The sequence below is a fragment of the Phocoena phocoena genome, chromosome 4 (assembly GCF_963924675.1).
Source record: "Phocoena phocoena chromosome 4, mPhoPho1.1, whole genome shotgun sequence".
NCBI lineage: Eukaryota > Metazoa > Chordata > Mammalia > Artiodactyla > Phocoenidae > Phocoena > Phocoena phocoena.
In genome coordinates this window covers 51032380-51053322 of record NC_089222.1, presented here as the reverse complement: position 1 = coordinate 51053322, position 20943 = coordinate 51032380, and the positions used below count along the sequence as shown (strand labels likewise).

The following is a 20943-nucleotide window of genomic DNA, read 5'->3' as shown; positions in this document are numbered from 1 at the left end:
AATCTATTCTTAACCTATTATATGGTATATTTGTTTTGAAAGACAGTAAAATTTAACGTGCCATTATTGAGCTTGGTCATATTAATTTTAGTGATTTCTTATTTAATTTACAGTCGGCAATCAGTGGATAAATTACATATCCTTCTGTGGTCTTAGAACACACGCAGAGCTTGAAGGAAACCTAGTCACTGAGCTTGTCTATGTCCACAGCAAGTTGCTAATTGCTGATGACAACACTGTTATTATTGGTAAGTACTTGGTCTCTAATTGTATTCCTTGTTAGTTGACTTACCTCATGCAACAATCTTTCTTTTTATTCCTCTAAAGCTTCCTTTGCAGTTGAAAGGGACAGTCACACAGTTATCTAAAACATTTCCGAAGCAATCTTTTTTGCTTATGTCCTGTCTAATCCCTGCTTTTATCTATGAAGGAACAGAGGCACAGAACAATCAAATGGCCATCGTGTAAATTACAGAGTCCAGAGACAGCAATTTAACCCAGCAGTGCAATAATCAGCCTGCTCTCATTAATTCTTTATTATTTCCTTATTTTTATTTTGAAGCCAAGTACCTAGATTTCTGGGCTTGGAAGGAGGAGATGTGGGGAGGGAAATGTGTCACAAATGAGTACGTTGTGGTAATTTGTACGTGCACGCATCACACCCACCTAAGCATTACCACAGATCTGAAGTTTTGCAAGAGTTAGGATCGGAAGGATATTAAAATATTGCTGCCTCTGTGCTTACCATTTTTTCCCCGGAGTCAATGTTTTGGACGTTATTAATCAGAGTGCAGAGCGGACCAGCTTTGTTGGGGGCGGGGGTGAGGTGGACATTGTGTAGTAATGATATGATGTAGTCCTAGACTAAGGTCTGCAGTCTGTTCCTGCAGTCCTCGCCCCACTGACAGATTCGGGAGAGTTACTGGTTGTACATTCTACCCAGATTAGATCTTGACCAGAGGGGTGGGTTTGCAGCTTCATTCTTGTATACACCTGAATACAAGAATACAAGCTTCATTTTCCCATCATTGAATTGGTTTGCCTTCTAATATCATGTTACACAAACACTGAAAGGCCAGGAGGAGAAATAGAGTATAAATAACCAGCCGGATAAATTAATTGACAAGGGTGGGGGGATGTTACTTAGAGATATGCTGTGTCCCACTATTGGGAATTCCACTCATCCATTTAAAATAAAATGTAGTTTCTCAGCTATAATAAGACACTTAACTATTCTTTAAGAAATTAAGTGTCATGGGGTGTTTCGAAAAATTTTGGCAGTAAATATGCCTTTTCCAGGTCTATCCTCCACTGAGAAAAGAAAAAAAATTTTCATACCTAGGAGTAATGAGACTGTCTTGTCTGGAAGATGATTTGAAAAGAAAAAGTAGTTCAGAAGCCATAAAATATATAGACCACAGTGTGGTGATACATATATATGTATATGTGTACACACACAGACATTCTTTTTTTTTTTTTGCGGTACGCGGGCCTCTCACTGTTGTGGCCTCTCCCGTTGCGGAGCACAGGCTCCAGACGCGCAGCCTCAGCGGCCATGGCTCACGGGCCCAGCCGCTCCGCGGCCATGTGGGATCTTCCCGGACCGGGGCACGAACCCGTGTGCCCTGCATCGGCAGGCGGACTTTCAACCACCGCGCCACCAGGGAAGCCCCAGACATTCTTTTAATACTTATCGGGCATTTAAGAAAAATATCTTGTGTCTTCAAGTTCTTGCTCAATAGGGATCAAAGCTCTTTAAGGATTTATTTCCTCCCTTACTTCCCCCAATATACAAGTTTTCTCTCATTTCCCACAAGCTATTCTGGTCTTGCTTTTCAGAAGCCAATCTCAGGATATTTTTATATTAAATTTGGCAATGACAGTAAGGAAAGGAAAAATATTGATTTTGCTGAAATGAAAAAACAAACAAAGCCAGATAAAATTCAGTTGATCTCTTCAGCAAGATTTCAGAACTCTTGAAGTAAAAATTGAGAGATGTAAATATTTTCCTTTTAAAGGTCATTTTGACCTTCAGCCTGCTTTACTTTCCATCAAGTATAAATGCAAGGTAGTTTTCAGTATCTGAGCTAACAGTTACAGATTTGTAGAGGTTTTTAGTTGACTTATTTTCTGGAAAGGTCTCTGACCCCTCAAAGGCTACAGTTTCTTTAGGCTAGCAATAACTGATCCATCTTGCACATCGTTCTTACCGACTTTCTTGAAACTGAAGATGTGGCCTTGGGCGTATGACGAGGTCTCACTTGTTAGTCTTTAGAGGCTGCACTTCTTTTTCTCCTTCCCCAAGGGCAGAACACATTTCCCCCGTGGAAAATCCACAGGTACTTTTGTTCTTTGTATCTCAGTGGAAACTCTAGGAGAAGCAGGCTTGTTATTGCTGCTCTCAGATATCTGGCCTGTTTTCATAACACAGACAGAGAACAATGTTTAAAGTTCTCAAAGAGGAACTTGAGAAGTTAGGTTGACAGTATTTTACAGGTGTTAAGCAAGTAGTTGAGAGCTTACAAGGAATTAAAGTAACCTGTGATTAGATTTTCTAACATGGCAGACTTATGCCAGAATTATTGAATAATTGACGTAAGAAAAATGACTAATGGTTTATCCTCATTTTTTTTCCTCACAAGGAAATACTTGGTTTCTCACATTGGGATCTCTTTTGTGTGTACCTTTAATTATCTCTTACCCCCGGTGGCCCTGTTGGTCCCAAAATCTGTGACCAAGTCCAATTTTCTAATTCATCTTACTGGCACTTAACAGAACTAACATTTATTTGCTTTCCTAAACAAAACAAGGCTATCCTTAAATAGAATTTAAGTCTATCCTGTTGACTAAGTGAAACGATGTTTTTTAGTATTCACTAATCCATTGCACAACACAATAGGGAGATACAAAACATGATCACACAGTGCCACTGCCCTACACAGCTCATGGGCTACAGGGGAGGCAGGTATTCTTTCCACTAAACACCAGAAACATCGGGATGGATATTGATGACCTGGTGCGAGAAGGTCCAGAGACTGTCAGCGAAGGTGGGTATGTGGGAAACTATGGAGAGAGAATGGATATCAGTGCTTAAGGGGCAGGCTCGAGAGCAGCTGTTGAGAGTCTGTAGTTGAAAGGCCACCCCAGTAAAGAGTGAGTCCCGTGGGTCTCAACCCTGGCTGCATTAGGTTTGCCTGTTGGCTTTTTTTTGGTGGACTATCCTTTTTTAATTAAGCTATTATATATAGTAAATTGCATAAGTGTACAGCTTAATGAATATTCACATATGTTTACATTCATGTAACCACCACCCAGAACAAGATACAGAATATTTCCATCACTCTGACAGGTGTCTTCCTGTCTCCACTCAGTCAATCAGCCCCTAAAATGTTTTCACTGTCACCACAGAACAATTTTGAACACAGATGAGTTTCAGTTCAGGTAAATGAAACTATCATTTAGGGGGAAGATTATTCATGTCTGCAATTTACTTTCAAATAGATTCCCCCCCCTCCCCAGCCGAAGAGGGATTAATTGATAGGTGAAGGGATGGAGTGGTATTAGGGGAAAATATTAATGCCTGGTTCCTACTTCCAGAAATTCTGACTCATTGGTCTGGTTTGAGACCCAGGCATCAAGGTTTTTTTGTTTTTGTTTTGGCACCAATATCTTTTGAAAGCTTCCTAGGTGATGCCGCTGTGGAGTCAAGCTGAGAACTCCCAAACTGGAGGCACAGGGAACACAAGTGGGTAGAAAGTACTGAGTAGCCCACTGACGCTCAATTGAAGAATCAGTTTTCCTTTAAAACAAGTAAGCTAGAACAGGGTAGAGTTTGTGTGTTAGTTGTCTATTACTGCTGTAACAAATGACCACAAACTTACTGGTTCAAATCAGCACAAATGTATTATCTAACCATTCTATAGGTTAGAAGTTCAACATGGGTCTCACTGGGCTAAAATCAGGGTATCAGCAGGGCTGTGTTCCCTTCTGGAGGCTCTAAAGATGAATCCATTTCCCTGCCTTTTCCAGCTTCTCCGGGCTGCCCACATTCCTTGGTTCATGCCTCCCTTCTTCCATCTTTGAAGGCAGCAATGTTAGATCTCTCTGAAAGTTCTCAAAGTGTCAACCCATTCTTCTGTAAGCGCATCTCTCTCTGAATCCCCTTTACTTTTAAAGACTCTTGTGATTATCCTGGGCCCACCTGAATAATCCAGGATAATCCCCTTATTTTTAAGGTCAGCTGATTAGCACCCTTAATTCCACCTCCACCTGCAGCCTTAATTCCCCTTTGCCATGTAATATAACATATTCACAGGCTTTGGGAATTAGGACATAGTCATCTTTGGGAGCCATTATTCTGCCTACCACAGAAGAATTCACAATTTCTCAAACAGGACATTTTAAAAAAGTAAAACCACAAAGGAAATGACAGATAAATCCAACTATATTAAAATTCAGAACTTTATTCATTAAAAGATGCTATAAATAGAATAAAAAGATAAACCACAAACTGAAAAAAGGTATTTGCAATACAGTTAATATTCAAAACATATGAAGAACTCCTTAAATCAATAAGGAAAGACAGTATCCGAAGAAAGATGGGCAAAGGAACTGTATAGGAATGTCCCCAAAGAGGACATACCTGAAGCCCATAAGTATATGAAACATGTTCATCCTCATTAATATAATAATGAGACAAAGAACAGGTTTTCAAAATACCAATTGGCAAAAATTTAAAATTGGGAAATCCATGGGCTTCCCTGGTGGCGCAGTGGTTGAGAGTCCACCTGCCGATGCAGGGGACACGGGTTCGTGCCCCGGTCCGGGAGGATCCCACATGCTGCAGAGCGGCTGGGCCCATGAGCCATGGCCGCCGAGCCTGCGCGTCCAGAGCCTGTGCTCCGCAGCAGGAGAAGCCACAGCAGTGAGAGGCCCGCGTACCACCAAAAAAAAAAAAAAAAAAATGGACAATCCAAGTATTGACGACACTGAGGAACACCAGGTACTCCACTCTTGCATACAGAGCCCAGGTAAACTCCCACATGTGTACACCAGGAAACATACACAACTATGCAGAACATAATTGTGTATTATAGCAAAACTCTGGAAACGACCCAAACATCCATCAACAGTAGAATGAAAAATTAAGTTTGGGTGGGACACAGGTTTTCAAGGCAGGATCCCACTGTGTTCCCCTTTGCCTGACAAAGCAGGAAAGCTATCCTTTTCTACTTCGCCCAAAACTCTGTCTCTTGAATTCAGTTTGGCACAGGTGTACAGAGAGGCTGAGCTTTTGGCATGGGGACTCCTGCAGGTAAAGACAGTCCAGTCTTGAGGGCCATGGCTAGTGAGGGGCAGGGGTCGTTAAAGAAATACTGACTCCCATCTTGTTCTGTGCTTTACCCAACCTGAAAAGAAAAAAATCATCCCTCTGATAAATGCTTATTGAGGGCCTACTCTGGTCTGGGATGCAGGAGGTGAGGGGCTGGGGGGTCAGGCAGGTCAATGAATGATCCATTCTTATGACAAAAAGATGCAGTCGGGGGCGGGGCTGGGGGAACTGTGGCACATGAGAGGCAAGCCCCATCTAAAGGCATCCACTAATAAAAAAACATGTTAAACACGTCCCCTCTGTGTTTTAAACCCCAAGAGTGAATGACTTCTCCCTTTTGGGGAAAATCAGGTAAGCTACAGACAAATGAGGCGCTATGAGAATATATACTGTTTCTCTCTCTCTCTCTCTCTAAGTATATATGTATATATACATATAGAGAGAGAGAAGGAGAGGGAGGGGGGAGGGAGAAATGGGGTGGAGGGAGGGAGAGGGAGACAGGGAGAGAGGAGAGGTGGGAAGTGATGTCTAAACTGAGACCTGAAAGGTGAGTAAGGCTGAAATAGGCACTGGGTGGTGAAGGTAACTGAGATTCCAAGATTGCAAGCAGCCCATGTAAAAAGGGGATTTTTAGCCTCTGCCAGACTGCTTATCTTGCATTCCTCACCTCATAGGGTACTTTGTTCTTGTCCTCTTTTCTTTATCATTGTGTTAGGTTAGGTGATAAAGGGGGGGGGGGGGAGATATGCTTCCACCTGGGTTCCCACCTGTGCTATTTAGGCTGCCCAGGAGTGAGGAAAAAATTAAAATAAAAAAATAAAATAAAATGTTTGGGGGTGTTCATTCAAGGAAAATAATGCATTACAATTATGCATAGATAAATCCCAAAGACATGATTTTGAATGAAAGAAGCAAATCTCCAAAGTTTATCTTCTATATGATTCCACTTATACAAATTAAAAATAAGCTAAAAGTAAACTTTTTTTGTTTAGGAAAACATCATCAGAGCATGATGAACACAAAATTCTATACAGATTCTCTCTTAGGAAGGGAAGGTCTTTAATGGGAAGACAGCTGAGGGCTTCTGGGATGTGGTAATGTTCTATTTTTCAGCTTGGGTGATAAATTCAATGATTTTCTAAAATTATTACCTAAGTTGGACTTACGTTTTCATATACTGTTTTCTATTTTGCTATATTACATACTGTTTAAAAAGTTCCTAAGAGCAAACTTAGAAAAGGTCATTTTCCAAAAATTATCAAGGCAATGTCCTAATAAACCAAGGGATTGCAGTTACCATAAAACATAGTACATGAAAACAGAGCATATTTCTTGTAAACAATTGAAACTCTAAGGACTCATAGAGAGTAAAAGGTCAAAGTTCCCCTTATTGTCTCCCTCTCTTTGCCGGAAGGTACTCATCACTCTTACCCTTCAGTGTGCATCTTTCTAGAGGTCACTTGCCCTCTCTTCTTCCTAGTATGTTCTATAGAAATGGGTTAATACTATACCTGCTGTTCTGAATTTGATTTTCAGAATATGGGAATGTTTAACAACAAGAAGGGAGGGTAACATTTACATCCATCAATATCTCATTTTTGGTATCTCATTTATTAAATTCACACCTGAAATTTTCTCTTCCCTTTCTTCACATTCCTATTAAGTAGTAGCCAACTCACTTATCCAGTGTGGTTGAGAGTCAGTGCTCTGAGAAACTCCAGATGGGCCCTGGAAGTACAAGAACCACACCCTCTAAAAATTCCAGCTCAGAATGCCAGGAATGCATTCCTCCCCTGGTGATGGGAAGGAGTCTGAGAGGACTGGTGTGAAAGTGTGTGTGTGTGTGTGTGTGTGTGTGTGTGTGTGTGTGTGTGTGTGTGGCTTTCCAGGGGGCTCACATCCGCAGTCTCCCTGACGGTGAAGAGCAGCTGTGTCCTCCCAATTTGGCAGCCCCAGCCCGAGAGTGGCCTCTGCTGGGGCCCTGTGGTAGTGATGTCCCAAAGCAGCACTATGGAGTCCTTATTCCTTGCCCCTGACAGGTGATTCACCCAGAGAGGAGGCTTCTTTGATACAAACGCTACATGCCAGCAAGTCTTCCCTTCCTATGGTAATGTTCTCTAGTGCAGATATTCTCAAGGTAACGAGTATCTGATAATAATGCCAGTAATAATTAGCATTTGTGGGACAGTTTATAGATCAGTAAGTGCTTTCACATGGTCTTACTTAATTTTTACAACAACCCTACAAGGCCTGTATTATTATCTCGATTTATAAAAGATCAAATTAAAGCTGAGAGAGATTAAATGACTTTGCCCAGATTAATGCTGGGCCCCATGTTAAGCCCAAAGACATGGCTACAAATTTTATAGTGTAATTAAAATGTAAGTGTATGTATAAAGGTTGATTTGTTGCTAACAAAACAAAGTGTTTCAAAGGTGGGGCCCACCTTACAGCGCTCTAATGGTGCTCCCAACTTTCTGCGAGGTGCTCCATCCTTTCTGTCACCCAGAGTCCCTATGGGACACTGTTCCCATCCACAGTTATCATAGAGTTGTGTATTAACTATGTGACCATATTGTAGCAAATGGCGGTATAGATGCTTCAGGAGGAGCCAGCTTCCTCTCATGTCCAACATCCCACCGTCTGGGCTCTGGGTAGCACTGCTAACACCTTACACCCTGATGGTCCCCATCACAGACAGTAGCCCGAGCTTGTGTTCAACCTAACTCTTCCGCACCCTGTCTGCAGAAGCAGTGGAGTGTGGGACTAGGGCAAGAGGACCAAGAAGAAAAAAGAGTCAGGCCCCTTTTGTAGTTTGTAGGACACCTCAAGGATTCAAAAGTGTGGATCCTGGGGCTTCCCTGGTGGCGCAGTGGTTGAGAGTCCGCCTGCCGATGCGGGGGACACGGGTTCGTGCCCCGGTCCGGGAAGATCCCACATGCTGCGGAGTGGCTGGGCCCGTGAGCCACGGCCGCTGAGCCTGCGCGTCCGGAGCCTGTGCTCCGCAACGGGAGAGGCCACAACAGTGAGAGGCCCGCGTACCAGAAAGAAAAAAAAACCTGTGGATCCACAATGATTAATGCAGAAAATGTTGCAAGGTTTTTGAATACACAGCAGAGGAGCTCAGGAAGTGCAGGTTGAACTAATATTCAAATACTTGCCCTTCACATGTGAAAGTCAGCATTCTCAGCTCGTTTGGATTTAAAAATAGAATGGAGGGAAGTTGATACAGAAGCTGTTGGCATGCCACACAAGTGAGGCAAGAGAATGAAAACCCAAAGCCACTAATGATAATCTGTATTTGGGAGTGAACTATATTGCTTGTGAAGGTCCTCTTGTGTTCTGACATTTATGATTATGTGACCATGAGTTAAAGTCTACAGAGTGTGATTCTTAAGCATGAAACCTTACTGCACTGAGCTGGTAAGTGTTCTTGTTTCTTTGTGTGCTTAATGACTATATCAGTTAGAATCCTTTGAGCCACAAGATAGAAAATTCAGCTAGAAGTATGTGAAACAATAAGGGAAATGTATTACTTCACATAACAGAAAATAAGAAGGTTCTAGGGTTGGCCAGCTCAGTGACTTAAAGACCCAGAGTCTTTCTTCTTTCTGCTCTGCCATGTTCAACTTGTCTGTTTGTCCCTTGGTTACAAAGTGGCTGCAGCAGCTCCCACAATCATGTCCTCATGCAGCCCTTCAAGCCAGAGTATCCAAAGACTGGCAGTGACACCATCTTCTTCTTCTGTCTATTTATAAGAAAGAGAAAAACTTTCTCAGAAGCCCCTGGCAGATTTGCCTTACGTTGCATTGACTAGAATCATGACAAGTGCCCATTTCTAAGCCAATCACTGGCAAAAAACAATGAAATGACCATGACTGGCCTTAGACTGATCAAGATTTACCCCTGGGTTAGGGAGCACCCTGCCTTCCTAGAGCACAGCATCTCTTGATACCTGAACAAAATTAGGGGTTTTTTAGCAAGGAAGAATTGAGTCTGGAGGGCAAATGAGTGTCTGCCGGAATAAGAAAATTGTTCAGTTTCACTGTTTCTCTTTATAGGCTCTGCCAACATAAACGACCGAAGCATGCTGGGAAAACGGGACAGTGAAATGGCTGTCATTGTGCAGGACACGGAGACGGTTCCTTCAGTAATGGATGGAAAAGAGTACCAAGCTGGCCACTTCGCCCTAGGACTTCGGCTGCAGTGCTTTCGGTGGGTCTCGGAAGCTGGGTCTCCCTCACATAATCCCACTGCAGTGGGCAATGGAACCCAGCCTAGCCTCTGGCCCTTAGCACACATGCCATCTCCAGGTTCTTCTTTGTCCAAAACAGCGTGAACCACACCAGTCGTATACAAAATGGCTCTGTGTGGGGCATAAAAATTTCCTGTTTGAACAGCTTTTATTATTTTTATGTGTAATGGAGAAAACTAGCATTTTAAATCTATTAATTGATTTAGGACCAGGTCAAACCATCTAGTGTCTATTTAAGTTTTTTATAGTGAGTCCATTTTTAGAAATTGAAATCATTCCAGCGATACAAGGATATGATAAAAATTACTAAAGGAGAAAGCTAGTGACTACTGGTGTTAAAGTAAATGTGGAAACTTCATTTCTCAGATTTAAGATGACTCCAGACATGGAAGATTCCTGATCTTCTGCAAGAAGATGTGAATTTTAAACAAACCTGTGGTCCAACAGAGAGAGCACTGGGCTAAGTAGTAGGGGGTGTGTATCCCTAAATAAGTGCTTCATTCAGTTAAGTGTTACTGAGAACTTTCCTGGGCGGGGCTATAACTGGCCCCATCCCAGCCCCTGTAGTCCAGTCTCAGTTGTCAGAGTGATCCTTCGAGAACCTAACTCAGGTCCTATCACTCCGCTATTCAACCAATCCTCAATGCCTTCTTATCTTTTTTTTTCAAATGGCTTATCTATCTCCTGTCCCTCTCCCCCAGCCCACTGAAGACACATTAAGCTCCCCACTGTCTGTGGAACACACCCTGACCACTCTCCCACCTGTAGGCATTTGCAGGAAGTCCACAATTATAAGATTCTAGAACTATATTGGCCAGGATGGGATTTCAGTGTGGCCTGTATGGTGAGATAGAGCCAAGTGTCCCCGATTAAGGGTGGTATTTTAAGCTATTTGATGAAAGGCACTGCACAGATACTGTTGTGGTGCTGTTGTTTTAACCCTTCCAGTGTTAATGGTCGCTTCTGAAAACTGGCTCACTTGCAAATGGGCACAAAACCAGCACTTCCCTCCTGCAAATGCTGGCGGCCCTTACCTCCTACCTCACTCCAGACTCTGACTTTTGAGGACCAAGCTTCAGTTCTGGAGACGTTCTTTCTGCTCCCTCTGACCCAGGAGCTCAGCAAATCCATCCCTCAAAATTTGACTGTCAGACCTTCTCACAGTTTTTATTGCTGTATTTATCACCTTTGTTACTAATTGTTTTGTCAGTAAGGTTTTTGGTTTTGTTTTTTTTAGACCATTGACATTTTAATTGACTTCTAATGTTAATTTGTTTTGTTTAGCAGGGGAGAGTTTAAGATTAGCAACCAACCCACTGTTAATCAACCCATTGATTGCCTACTGCAGCTCATATAAGGAAACAAATATTTCCTCCTGTAAGCTAGAAATAAATGTCACACCTTTTCAGTTCCATGAGAACTTAAGTATTCTCTTTAAAGGCTTAGCCTCCTTTATAACTTTCTAAATGTATAATAGTTATAGAGGGAGAGGGTTCTGATTACAACATATTTTTCATTGTAGAAAATTTGGCAAACAGAAAAGCAATAAGGAAATTATATTTATCTGTAATCCCACCACCCAGTGCTAACAATTTTAACATTTGATGTATATCATTCCACTTTTTTTCTATATATAAATATTCACTACTGTACTTCTTTTTTTAAACATAATTAGGATCTTGCAGTTCTACAAAGTCCTTTATTATTTAAATAATGTTACACACACTTTTCCATGTCATTGCGTTCTTCTATAACATTTAATGGCTGCATTGTATTACATTGTTTGAGCCTGCCATAATTCCTTTAACCAAAACCTCATTGATGGGCAGATTTTTCGCTGATATAAAAAAGTGGGTATGGTTGTAGATAGTATCTTGCTTACCTTCTTAGTTGTTTCCTTAACTAAATCCTATCTATAGGATTTCTAGCCAAAGGAAGTGTGCAATTTCCTTTGCCCTCTGAGTTCTATTATTATCTTTGCCGATTTGTTGAGTTTCAAATGGAATTTCATTATTTTAATTTGCAATTTGAGGGTTTAAAAATGTATCCATTAGCCATTTGTAATTGTTCTTTTGCAAATTGTCTAGACTATTTACGTCCTTTGCCCATTTTGTTGGAATGTTTCACTTTCTTTTAATGATTTATCAGTAATTTAAGTACATAAGAGCCTAATTTCTTTCTCTCATTTGTTGGAAAGCTGATTTGCCAATTGCCTTTTAATCATATTTAGAGTATTTGGGGGAACCATCAATTCTTTTTTTTTTTTTTTTTTTTTTTTTTTGCGGCACGTGGGCCTCTCACTGTTGTGGCCTCTCCCGTTGCAGAGCACAGGCTCTGGACGCGCAGGCTCAGTGACCATGGCTCACGGCACTAGCCGCTCCGCGGCATGTGGGATCTTCCCGGACCGGGGCATGAACCCGTGTCCCTTGCATCGGCAGGCAGACTCTCAACCACTGCCCCACCAGGGAAGCCCGAAACATCAATTCTTATTAATCAAATCTATCAGTTTTTTTCTTTTCCCCCCTTTTTAAAAATATGCTTAGAATAGCTTCCCCAAGATAAAATATTTACTTATATTTTCTTCTAGTGCTCATTTGATATCACTTTTACATTTAACATCTGCAATTTATTTTTTTAAATTTTTTAATAAATTTATCTATTTATTTATTTTGGCTGTGCTGGGTCTTCGTTGCTGCGCATGGGCTATCTCTAGTTGCAGCGAGCGGGGCCACTCTTCGTTGCAGTGCGTGGGCTTCTCATTGCGGTGGCTTCTCTTGTTGCAGAGCACGGGCTCTAGGCACGTGGGCTTCAGTAGTTGTGGCACGTGGGCTTCAGTAGTTGTGGCTTGCGGGCTCTAGAGCACAGGCTCAGTAGTTGTGGCACACGGGCTCCACGGTATGTGGGATCTTCTCGGACCAGGGCTCGAACCCATGTGCCCTGCATTGGCAGGCAGATTCTTAACCACTGCGCCACCAGGGAAGCCAACACCTGCAATTTATTTTAATGTAAGAAATGAGGTAGGGACTCTAACTCTTTTTCCCAGGCAAACCAACTGATCCAGAACTGCATGACTGCAGTACTCATTGCCTCTCTGACCTGTAGTGCCTCTTGATGGTGCACCGAATTGCCACATATCCTGACCTATCTGTACTCTCTGCTACTTCCTATTGAAAGTCTGTTGACTTACATGCCATTATGATACCAGTTTAATTATCGTAGGTGTGCACTTTAATACTACTTCTACCATACCACTTCCCCAAATTAGTATTCTTTTCCAGAATAATCTTGGCTACTCTTATTCATTCTTCCACACGAACTTTAAAATTGTTTATTCAAGTTCTCTCACTAGTTTTTTGATCAGGACTACAGTATATTTATAGATTAATATAAAAAAGAGTTGATGTCTTTATAATATTGAGCCATCCTATTGAGGAACAAGGTGTGGACTTCAAGTTATGCACATTTTTCTGTTCTTCAGTAAAGCTCTAGGGTTTTCATTATTGGAAGCAGAAGTTGTTCTTCAGTGATCATTGAAGTTTTTTTTGTTGTTCTTTTGGTTTTATGCTGATCCTATGCATTTCATGCTAAGTTTATTCCAAGATGCTTTATTTTTCCTGGCAATTTTCAAACTGTCTTGAAGAGGCAGTTCTTGAACAAGCATTTTCACTTTGCCACAATGGCAGACACAGATAATACATTAAAAAGCACCATGAAAACCTTGTGTTGATTTTAGCTCTTTTTATTAGGAAATATTCTCAAAGATAAATGTGACCTAGAGCAGAACCATTTTCTCCCTTAAAAAAATGCAACTTCAATCCATTTTCCATCTGGGGTATTTTTGAATAGAAATAGAGAGGCACATTTCGATGTGAAATCAATTCTAAATAGAATCAACCAGCAGGGTACTGCACTAAATGTCACAACTGCATGCCAAACAGTTCATTAAGTCCTAGAAAATTATCCAAACTTTACAGATGTAACCATCACTCAACAGAAACCATTATCCACACAAGTAGAGCTCAGAATCATTTACAGTGATAGACATGAGGAATGGAAAGAACAGAAACAATTTTCTGCAGTTTTCCTACTATCCCACTGATGCATAAACAATTAAACATTAAATAATTGACATTATTCACGTCAACATAAAATCAAATTTGTTTTCTCTGAAACCTTACTCCTCTAAAGAACATCTAGAGTACTTTGTATTATTTTTACTGTATAAATTTTTATAATTAAAAAGCTGACAGGGGGGCTTCCCTGGTGGCGCAGTGGTTGAGAGTCCGCCTACCGATTCAGGCGACACGGGTTCGTGCCCCGGTCCGGGAGGATCCCACATGCCGCAGAGCGGCTGGGCCCGTGAGCCATGGCCTCTGAGCCTGTGCGTCCAGAGCCTGTGCTCCACAACGGGAGAGGCCACAACAGTGAGAGGTCCGCGTACCGCAAAAAAAAAAAAAAAAAAATCTGACAGGGAAAATAATTTATTACTGAACACTGTCTGTTATAGACTTATTTAAATACTTTTTTCTCTACACAGGCTCTTAACTGATAACTTGATAGACACATTGCCTCACCTCCTGTTCTCATTTAAAAGCAAAGTCATAGAAATATTCTTTCAGCTCTGTTTTCAGTTGGTTAGATGCCACCCAAATCAAAGGCATTACTGTAATTGACTTATTGTTATAACTTGCACTGTCCTTCAAATTTGGCATGGTTAAATTTTGCTTTGGTTCTTAAGGAACGGCAGCATCTAGGTGCAAACATCATCCTTTAGAACCTTTTTGAAAGTTATTCCTATATAGTCTGAGGGAGACATTATTTGAAGTGGAAATAGAATTTTGAGGTTATAAAACTCTAGGAATCCTAGTGAGCCCAGATGCCAGATCCATTTATTTTAGAAAATTTTTATATAGTAGAAAAAGTGAAGACTAAAACTAAAATGTGATGCCTTTTTATCCCTATAAGCCTGGCTGAGCCTTTTCAGGAGTTGATAATATTGGAGTTGACTGGGGAGAACACACATGGTTAATAGCATGTATGTTGGAACAGCCTTTCTTGAAGTAGATTTTGCAAATTGTTTTGTTTTTTTTTTTTTTGCGGTACGCGGACCTCTCACTGTTGTGGCCTCTCTCCTTGCGGAGCACAGGCTTCGGACGCACAGGCTCAGCGGCCATGGCTCACGGGCCCAGCCGCTCCGCGGCATGTGGTATCTTCCCGGACCGGGGCACGAACCCATGTCCCCTGCATCGGCAGGCGGACTCTCAACCACTGCACCACCAGGGAAGCCCTTTGCAAATTGTTTGATCCAGGATTTTAATTCTTAAATTTCTCCTAGTGAAATAATCATAGAAGTTCACAAAGTATTATATATGATGAATAAATTATGTTCATTATAGCATTGTTTATAATAATGGAAAACTGGAAACAACCCAAAAGGTCATAATAAAATAGCTGGTTAAATAAAATTTCACATAATGGGAAATTCTACAGCCATTAAAAACGATGATGTAAATCTACACATTTAAATACAAAGAGGGTAACAATATTATGACCTCCACCCTGTTAAATCCAATGGTCAATTCTCATCTGAATTTGACTCCATGTGGCTCCAGGATACCCATCCTCTGGCTTCTCTGCAGCCTCACTGGCTGCTCCTTCTCTCCCCTACTGTTGAGGTGCACTGGTCCTCTTCTCTCTCTATACTCACTACTTTGGTAAAGTCAGTTAAAGTCACATGGCTTTATGAGTATACATATGTGGACAATTCTCAAGTGTGTATCTCCAGCCAGACCTTCTCTCCCAAACTCCAGATTCTTTTATCCAGCTGCCTACTTAGCATCACCACTTGTATATTTAATAGATGTCCCAACAGGTTCAAAACTGAATTCCTGGTCTTCTCCCACTAACTGGCTCTACCCACAGAATTCCCCATCTCAGCTAATGGCAACTACAGTCTTCTGTTTGCTCAAGGCAAAGCTCTTTTAGTCATCCTGATGCCTCACTTTTTCTCACACCCTGTGTCCACTGGATCAGTGAAATCTGATCTCTCCACCTTCCTCTCCACCACCCGAGCCACCATCATCTCCCACCGAGATCACTGCAGTGACTCCTAACTGACCTCCCTGTTTCAATCCTTGCCCTGCACGGTCTATTCTCAATCCAGCAGCCATTTGTTAATATTTAAGTCAGATCCTGTCACTCCTTGCTCCAGTGTCAGCAGTATGTCCCACTTTCATACAATGTAAAAGCCAAAGTCCTTCTGAGACCCATTTCCCCACTTTTCTTTCTTTCTTTCTTTAAATAAATTTAGTTAGTTATTTTTGGCTGCATTGGGTCTTGGCTGCTGTGTGCAGGCTTTCTCTAGTTGCAACGAGCAGGGGCTACTCTCCGTTGTGGTGCACAGGCTCCTCATTGCAGTGGCTTCTCTTGTTGCAGAGCGCTGGCTCTAGGCGTGCGGGCTTCGGTAGTTGCGGCACACAGGCTCAGTAGTCGTGGCTCACAGGCTCTAGAGAGCAGGCTCAGTATTTGTGGCACACGGGCTTAGTTGTTCCGCGGCATGTAGGATCTTTGCAGACCAGGGATGGAACCCGTGTCCCCTGCATTGGCAGGCGGATTCTTAACCACTGTGCCACCAGGGAATTCTCCTCACTTTTATTTCCAATGTAGCACAAGCCTTTTTGGTATTCCTTGAACCTACCAGGCATGTGAGCAAAGAGCTTTGGACTCAGTTTCAATTCTAGCTCTATTAATAGAATGCCTCCAACCTTTTGTTTCCCATTTGCAAAATGGGAATCCTGTACCATCTACCTTCCAGGATTAAGATGGCAGTGCTTTTTAACATTCAGGCTTTATGTAGGTACCAGCACTTTTATAATTTTCACATATGACCTCTAAAACTTGTCTTGCTTTGCTTGAGAATTTCTTATTATTTCTAGTCCTCTGTTTATATTTGATCAATTCAAACAATCTACTGTATGGCTTCTTTTATGCCAGGTACTCTGGGGATATGAGAATAGCCAGGTCATGTTCTCTTAAAGAATTTACATGCTAGAAGTGGGAGATGGGCCTATTAAAAGCAAAAAGTGCATGAAGTATTGCAGGTGCTCTGATAAAAACGAAGCACAGATGAAGCACAGTGAGGGCGACAAAGGAAGAAAGTTCAGATCTCTCAGGATTGACGGGGAGAAATGGGAGAAGGGAGAAAGGGAGCCGTAAAAACTTTTATAGAGGTGACCTTGTACTGAATCCTGAAAGATGGTAGGTAATGTTAGGCAAACAGGTAGGGGATGGAAAAGCCTCCCCGACTACTCCCATCTCACACTCTTAAAGCACACCTGGTATTTACCACATTTTAATTAATTCCTTTTGAGGGTGATTCTCTAGTCATTGTTGATCTCACCCACCGAGTATAACTGCACCCAGAGAGGCTCCGTGTCTTTCATATTCATTTCTGTACCCTAGAGTTCAGCATAGTTCTTGGCCCAAGGGAGGGAAGAAGGAAGGAAGGAAGGGAGGAAGGGAGGAAGGCGTGGGGAGGGAGGAAGGAAAGTCAAGTCTTGGTTAAGAGGACAGGTTTGGGAGTCAGGTGGTCCTGGTTGGAGTCCCACATATACAATTTGCTAGCTGTATGACCTTGAAAGAGTTACTTGACCTCTCTGTGTCTTAGTTCCCTTTTCTTTTTCTTTTTAACCGGTTGATCTATTTATTTATTTATTCATTTGGTTGCACTGGGTCTTGTTGCAGCAGGTGGGCTCCTTAGTTGCGGCTCGTGGACTCCTTAGTTGTGGCATGTGGACTCTTAGTTGCAGCATGCATATGGGATCTAGTTCCTGGACCAGGGATCAAACCTGGGCCCCCTGCATTGGAAGCTCAGAGTCTTAACCCTGTGCCACCAGGGATGTCCCCTTTGTTCCCTTTTCAGTTAAAGGAAAATAATAATACTTGCTTCTTTTGTTTTTACTATTCTTTTCCTTTTTTTTTTTTTTAATAGCTGCTTCATAAGGCTGTTGAGGATTTACTGAGATCGTTTTTGGAAAGGCTCAGCACGATGAAAGGCACATGCTTTGAATACTAATTCTGTCTTCCAAGGTTCTCGCCCTCTTAGGCCAAATTACAAGAACTCTCTTAGAGCAAAATGAAGGTGTTTCTCTGTCTCAAACATCATCACAACTTAGGCTTTCCTGTTTTGTTTTGTTTTGTTTTGTTTTGCAGCTGGGCTTTTTTATATATAGACACACAGACACACACTTAGTCTTAATGGCTTCCTTTGATTTCCTTAAAAAAAGAGGACTTCTGTGGTTGAGTATCTGAATTGCTGTACCATTAGAAACGGTGCCTGCAGCAAACTGCTTTGTTTCATTTACTCATTTTGGAGGACACTTGTATTTCAGGGTTGTCCTCGGCTATCTTTCTGGCCCTAGTGAAGACATTCAGGATCCAGTGAGTGACAAATTCTTCAAGGAGGTGTGGGTTTCAACGGCAGCTCGAAATGCTACAATTTATGACAAGGTGAGACTCACATGTCCTGCTCCTTTTTTAATTGAATCACGTCACAAAAGCACATAATTATTTCTGTACATTATTGGCACAGAGTATTCTTAATGAGTGTAAAAAACCAATACACCTCCAAGGTGTAATAAAATACTTCTTGGTAGACATTAAACAAACAGAGTCAAAAAGAGCCATGGATTATTTTTAGAAGAGACTTTAGTGGCATTCTGGTCGCAGATTCTAGAATCCCATCATAAGCATCCTTAGCACCCAGCCTTTATACACGTCTAGTGACAAAGAGAAAAGAGGCAGATGGGATCAAAAAATGAGTCAGACTTGGGTTCAGCCCAGCTCCCACAGTTGCTGGTGATATAACTATGTGTATAGTAATTTGATGTTCTGAGCCTTCCTTTCTTTCCTGTCCTATAAATTGGGAGGAACATTCACTAGGTGGTCGTGAGGATAAAGAACAGTCTATTAAATGTATTTAGCACATAGTACATAGAGTAAATGGTGTCCATCCTAATGATGAAGCTTATTAATAATGAGAAACTTCCTCCTTTGGACAGCTCTAATTTTGGAAAGGTGTTTTAAAACCAGCTTCGTTTGTTAGGGAGGCTAAATGCATCTTCTGATGATGATAGAGTGTACAAGAGTTGAGTCACGCGACACTGAAACAGGTTACATCATGAAGTAGCCAGCATTCCATCATAGAAAATATTCAAGCTGAGTTCCACTGACCATCTATTATAAACTGGGTGAGAGTGCATTCTTCTTCTGACTTCCAGAGTCACCTCAGCACAGAAAATTCATCATTTCTAATGAAACATGACAACTGTCTACATAGCCTTATTTCATACTGAGGCCTCAAGGCCATGATCAAATAGGTTGTGTGCATGGAGTCTTTTCAAATGTAATTTTTAAAATGCAGGGCACAGCCTAGTTTGGATCCTGGATTGGGAGGAATAACAGCTATAGAAGACATTTTGGGAATAATCAGATAAATCTGAAAATGGACCATATCTTAAATAACATAGAATTGATTTTCTGAGGTGTGAGAATTGTACTGTGGTTATATAGGCACATGTCCTTATTCTTAAGAAATACATGCTGAAATATTGAGGTGTGAAGTGTTATGATGTGTGAGACTTATTTTCAGTTAGCAATATACATGCACAATTGATAACTTTAAGTACAGGTACAGATAAGAACATTTTTCAAAATTAAAAAGTTAGAGAAAATATAATACACAATTTCCCTCTTAGACCAGAGCCTCCAGTGAAATTCAGTGGTGATTATTATCCAAAAAGTAAGGTATCACCCATGAAACTCCTTACCACTATCTTGACTTTATCCTGAGGTCAGTCACTTATGTAGATCAGATATAGGATCTGTGTTGTTGTTGTTGTTGTTTTGATGGAAGCAAATCTAGCACTCTCTTTGTAGCAAATAAAAGAAGCAACCCTTCAATCAGGTCTGCGCTGTAACATAAAACTAATTAATATGTGTTTCATAAAACAAACGTTTTGTCCGTCGGAATGAGTATTTTCAGTAAAGGGGATACGCTTTCCTTCAAACCTATCACTCAGTTTCCTATTTAATCAGGTGTTCCGGTGCCTTCCCAATGATGAAGTACACAATTTAATTCAGCTGAGAGACTTTATAAGCAAGCCCATCTTAGCAAAGGAAGATCCCATTAGAGCTGAGGAAGAACTGAAAAAGATCCGTGGGTTCTTGGTACAATTCCCCTTTTATTTCCTGTCTGAAGAAAACCTACTGCCTTCTGTTGGAACCAAAGAAGCCATGGTGCCCACCGAGGTTTGGACTTAAGAGTCATACTTGTTTGCAACTCAAAGACTTCCACCCTGAAGAGTACATGTCACACAGTGACCTTCTGGAGACCTAACAGCCATAGCCGGACCCAGTGCACTCTTGTGTCCAACCCTTGGACCCTTTGGGTTGGCTGGGAAGGGCTGTAGTCATACTGATAGAAGGACAGTGAAAATCAGCAGGGCTTTATAATTCCTCCTGCCTGTCCCTGTGAAAAAAGGACTGTATTCTTAGGTAGCGTATACCCAACAGCTTAAACACATACTAAAATTCCATGATGTATACCAAACTGCATTTTCTTTGCTAACAAGAATTTACCTGTCACTGTGATCTACTTTGCCAAAAGTTGTCTGAACCTCCTTATTTTTCTCTGACCCTCACGTATGCAATTGATGTCTGCTGGACCTGCCTTCCTCTCGTAGTCCATACAGGCTCTGTTTGAGATATTGTCTGTTGCTAGAAGATGTGATGCTGCTTCAAGGTTATTTAAGGTTACATGGGTTGCTCCTGCCCCTGCCCTTCTGGCCCCGGAGTAGTCGTGTGCACCCAACCAAGGATGTGGTCCTTATTCCTTTCCAGTGACTGAAAGGACAGGACCGACCTTAGTCTACACAGCAGCCCACGTTAGGCACTTCTGACAACGTTGACAGCATGTATGTTGACACCACAGATCAACAGGAAGGAATTAAATTCGGTTATTAAGGCAGAGATTTCACTTTGCCTCCAAAGGCATTGACAAGATGTGTCCTTTTGATAGGGCCCACCCTATCAGATTTGAAAACGTGTAGGATATTTGATTACACAGCAACCAATAAAACTCAAAGACACAGCATGCAGCCTTCAGCAGTCTTCAATGTTTTGGTGGGAATCTGATCTGGATAAGAAAAGAAGATTTCTTATAGTCCTGTAAAATTTCCTGTCATCCTTAGCTGCTGGATTGATTGAAATTTGAGTTTCTACATTTCAAAGTCAAACCAATGAATACAACTTGTCTTTCAAGAGAATCACGGGCTTCATAGCTCATGCCAAGTTAATG

The 20943-nt window shown here is 41.5% G+C and overlaps 1 protein-coding gene across 2 annotated transcripts in view; it reads left to right on the top strand.

Moving 5' to 3' along the window:
- Window positions 1-19907, top strand: part of PLD1 (phospholipase D1) — a 113450-nt gene extending 93543 nt beyond the window's left edge. For both annotated transcript variants that reach the window (XM_065877027.1, XM_065877026.1), the window contains 4 exons: window positions 114-248; window positions 9394-9547; window positions 17978-18095; window positions 19683-19907. In XM_065877027.1, the coding sequence (XP_065733099.1) occupies window positions 114-248; window positions 9394-9547; window positions 17978-18095; window positions 19683-19907 (632 nt within the window). The remainder of the gene's footprint in view (window positions 1-113; window positions 249-9393; window positions 9548-17977; window positions 18096-19682) is intronic.
- The last annotated feature ends 1036 nt before the right edge of the window (window positions 19908-20943 follow it).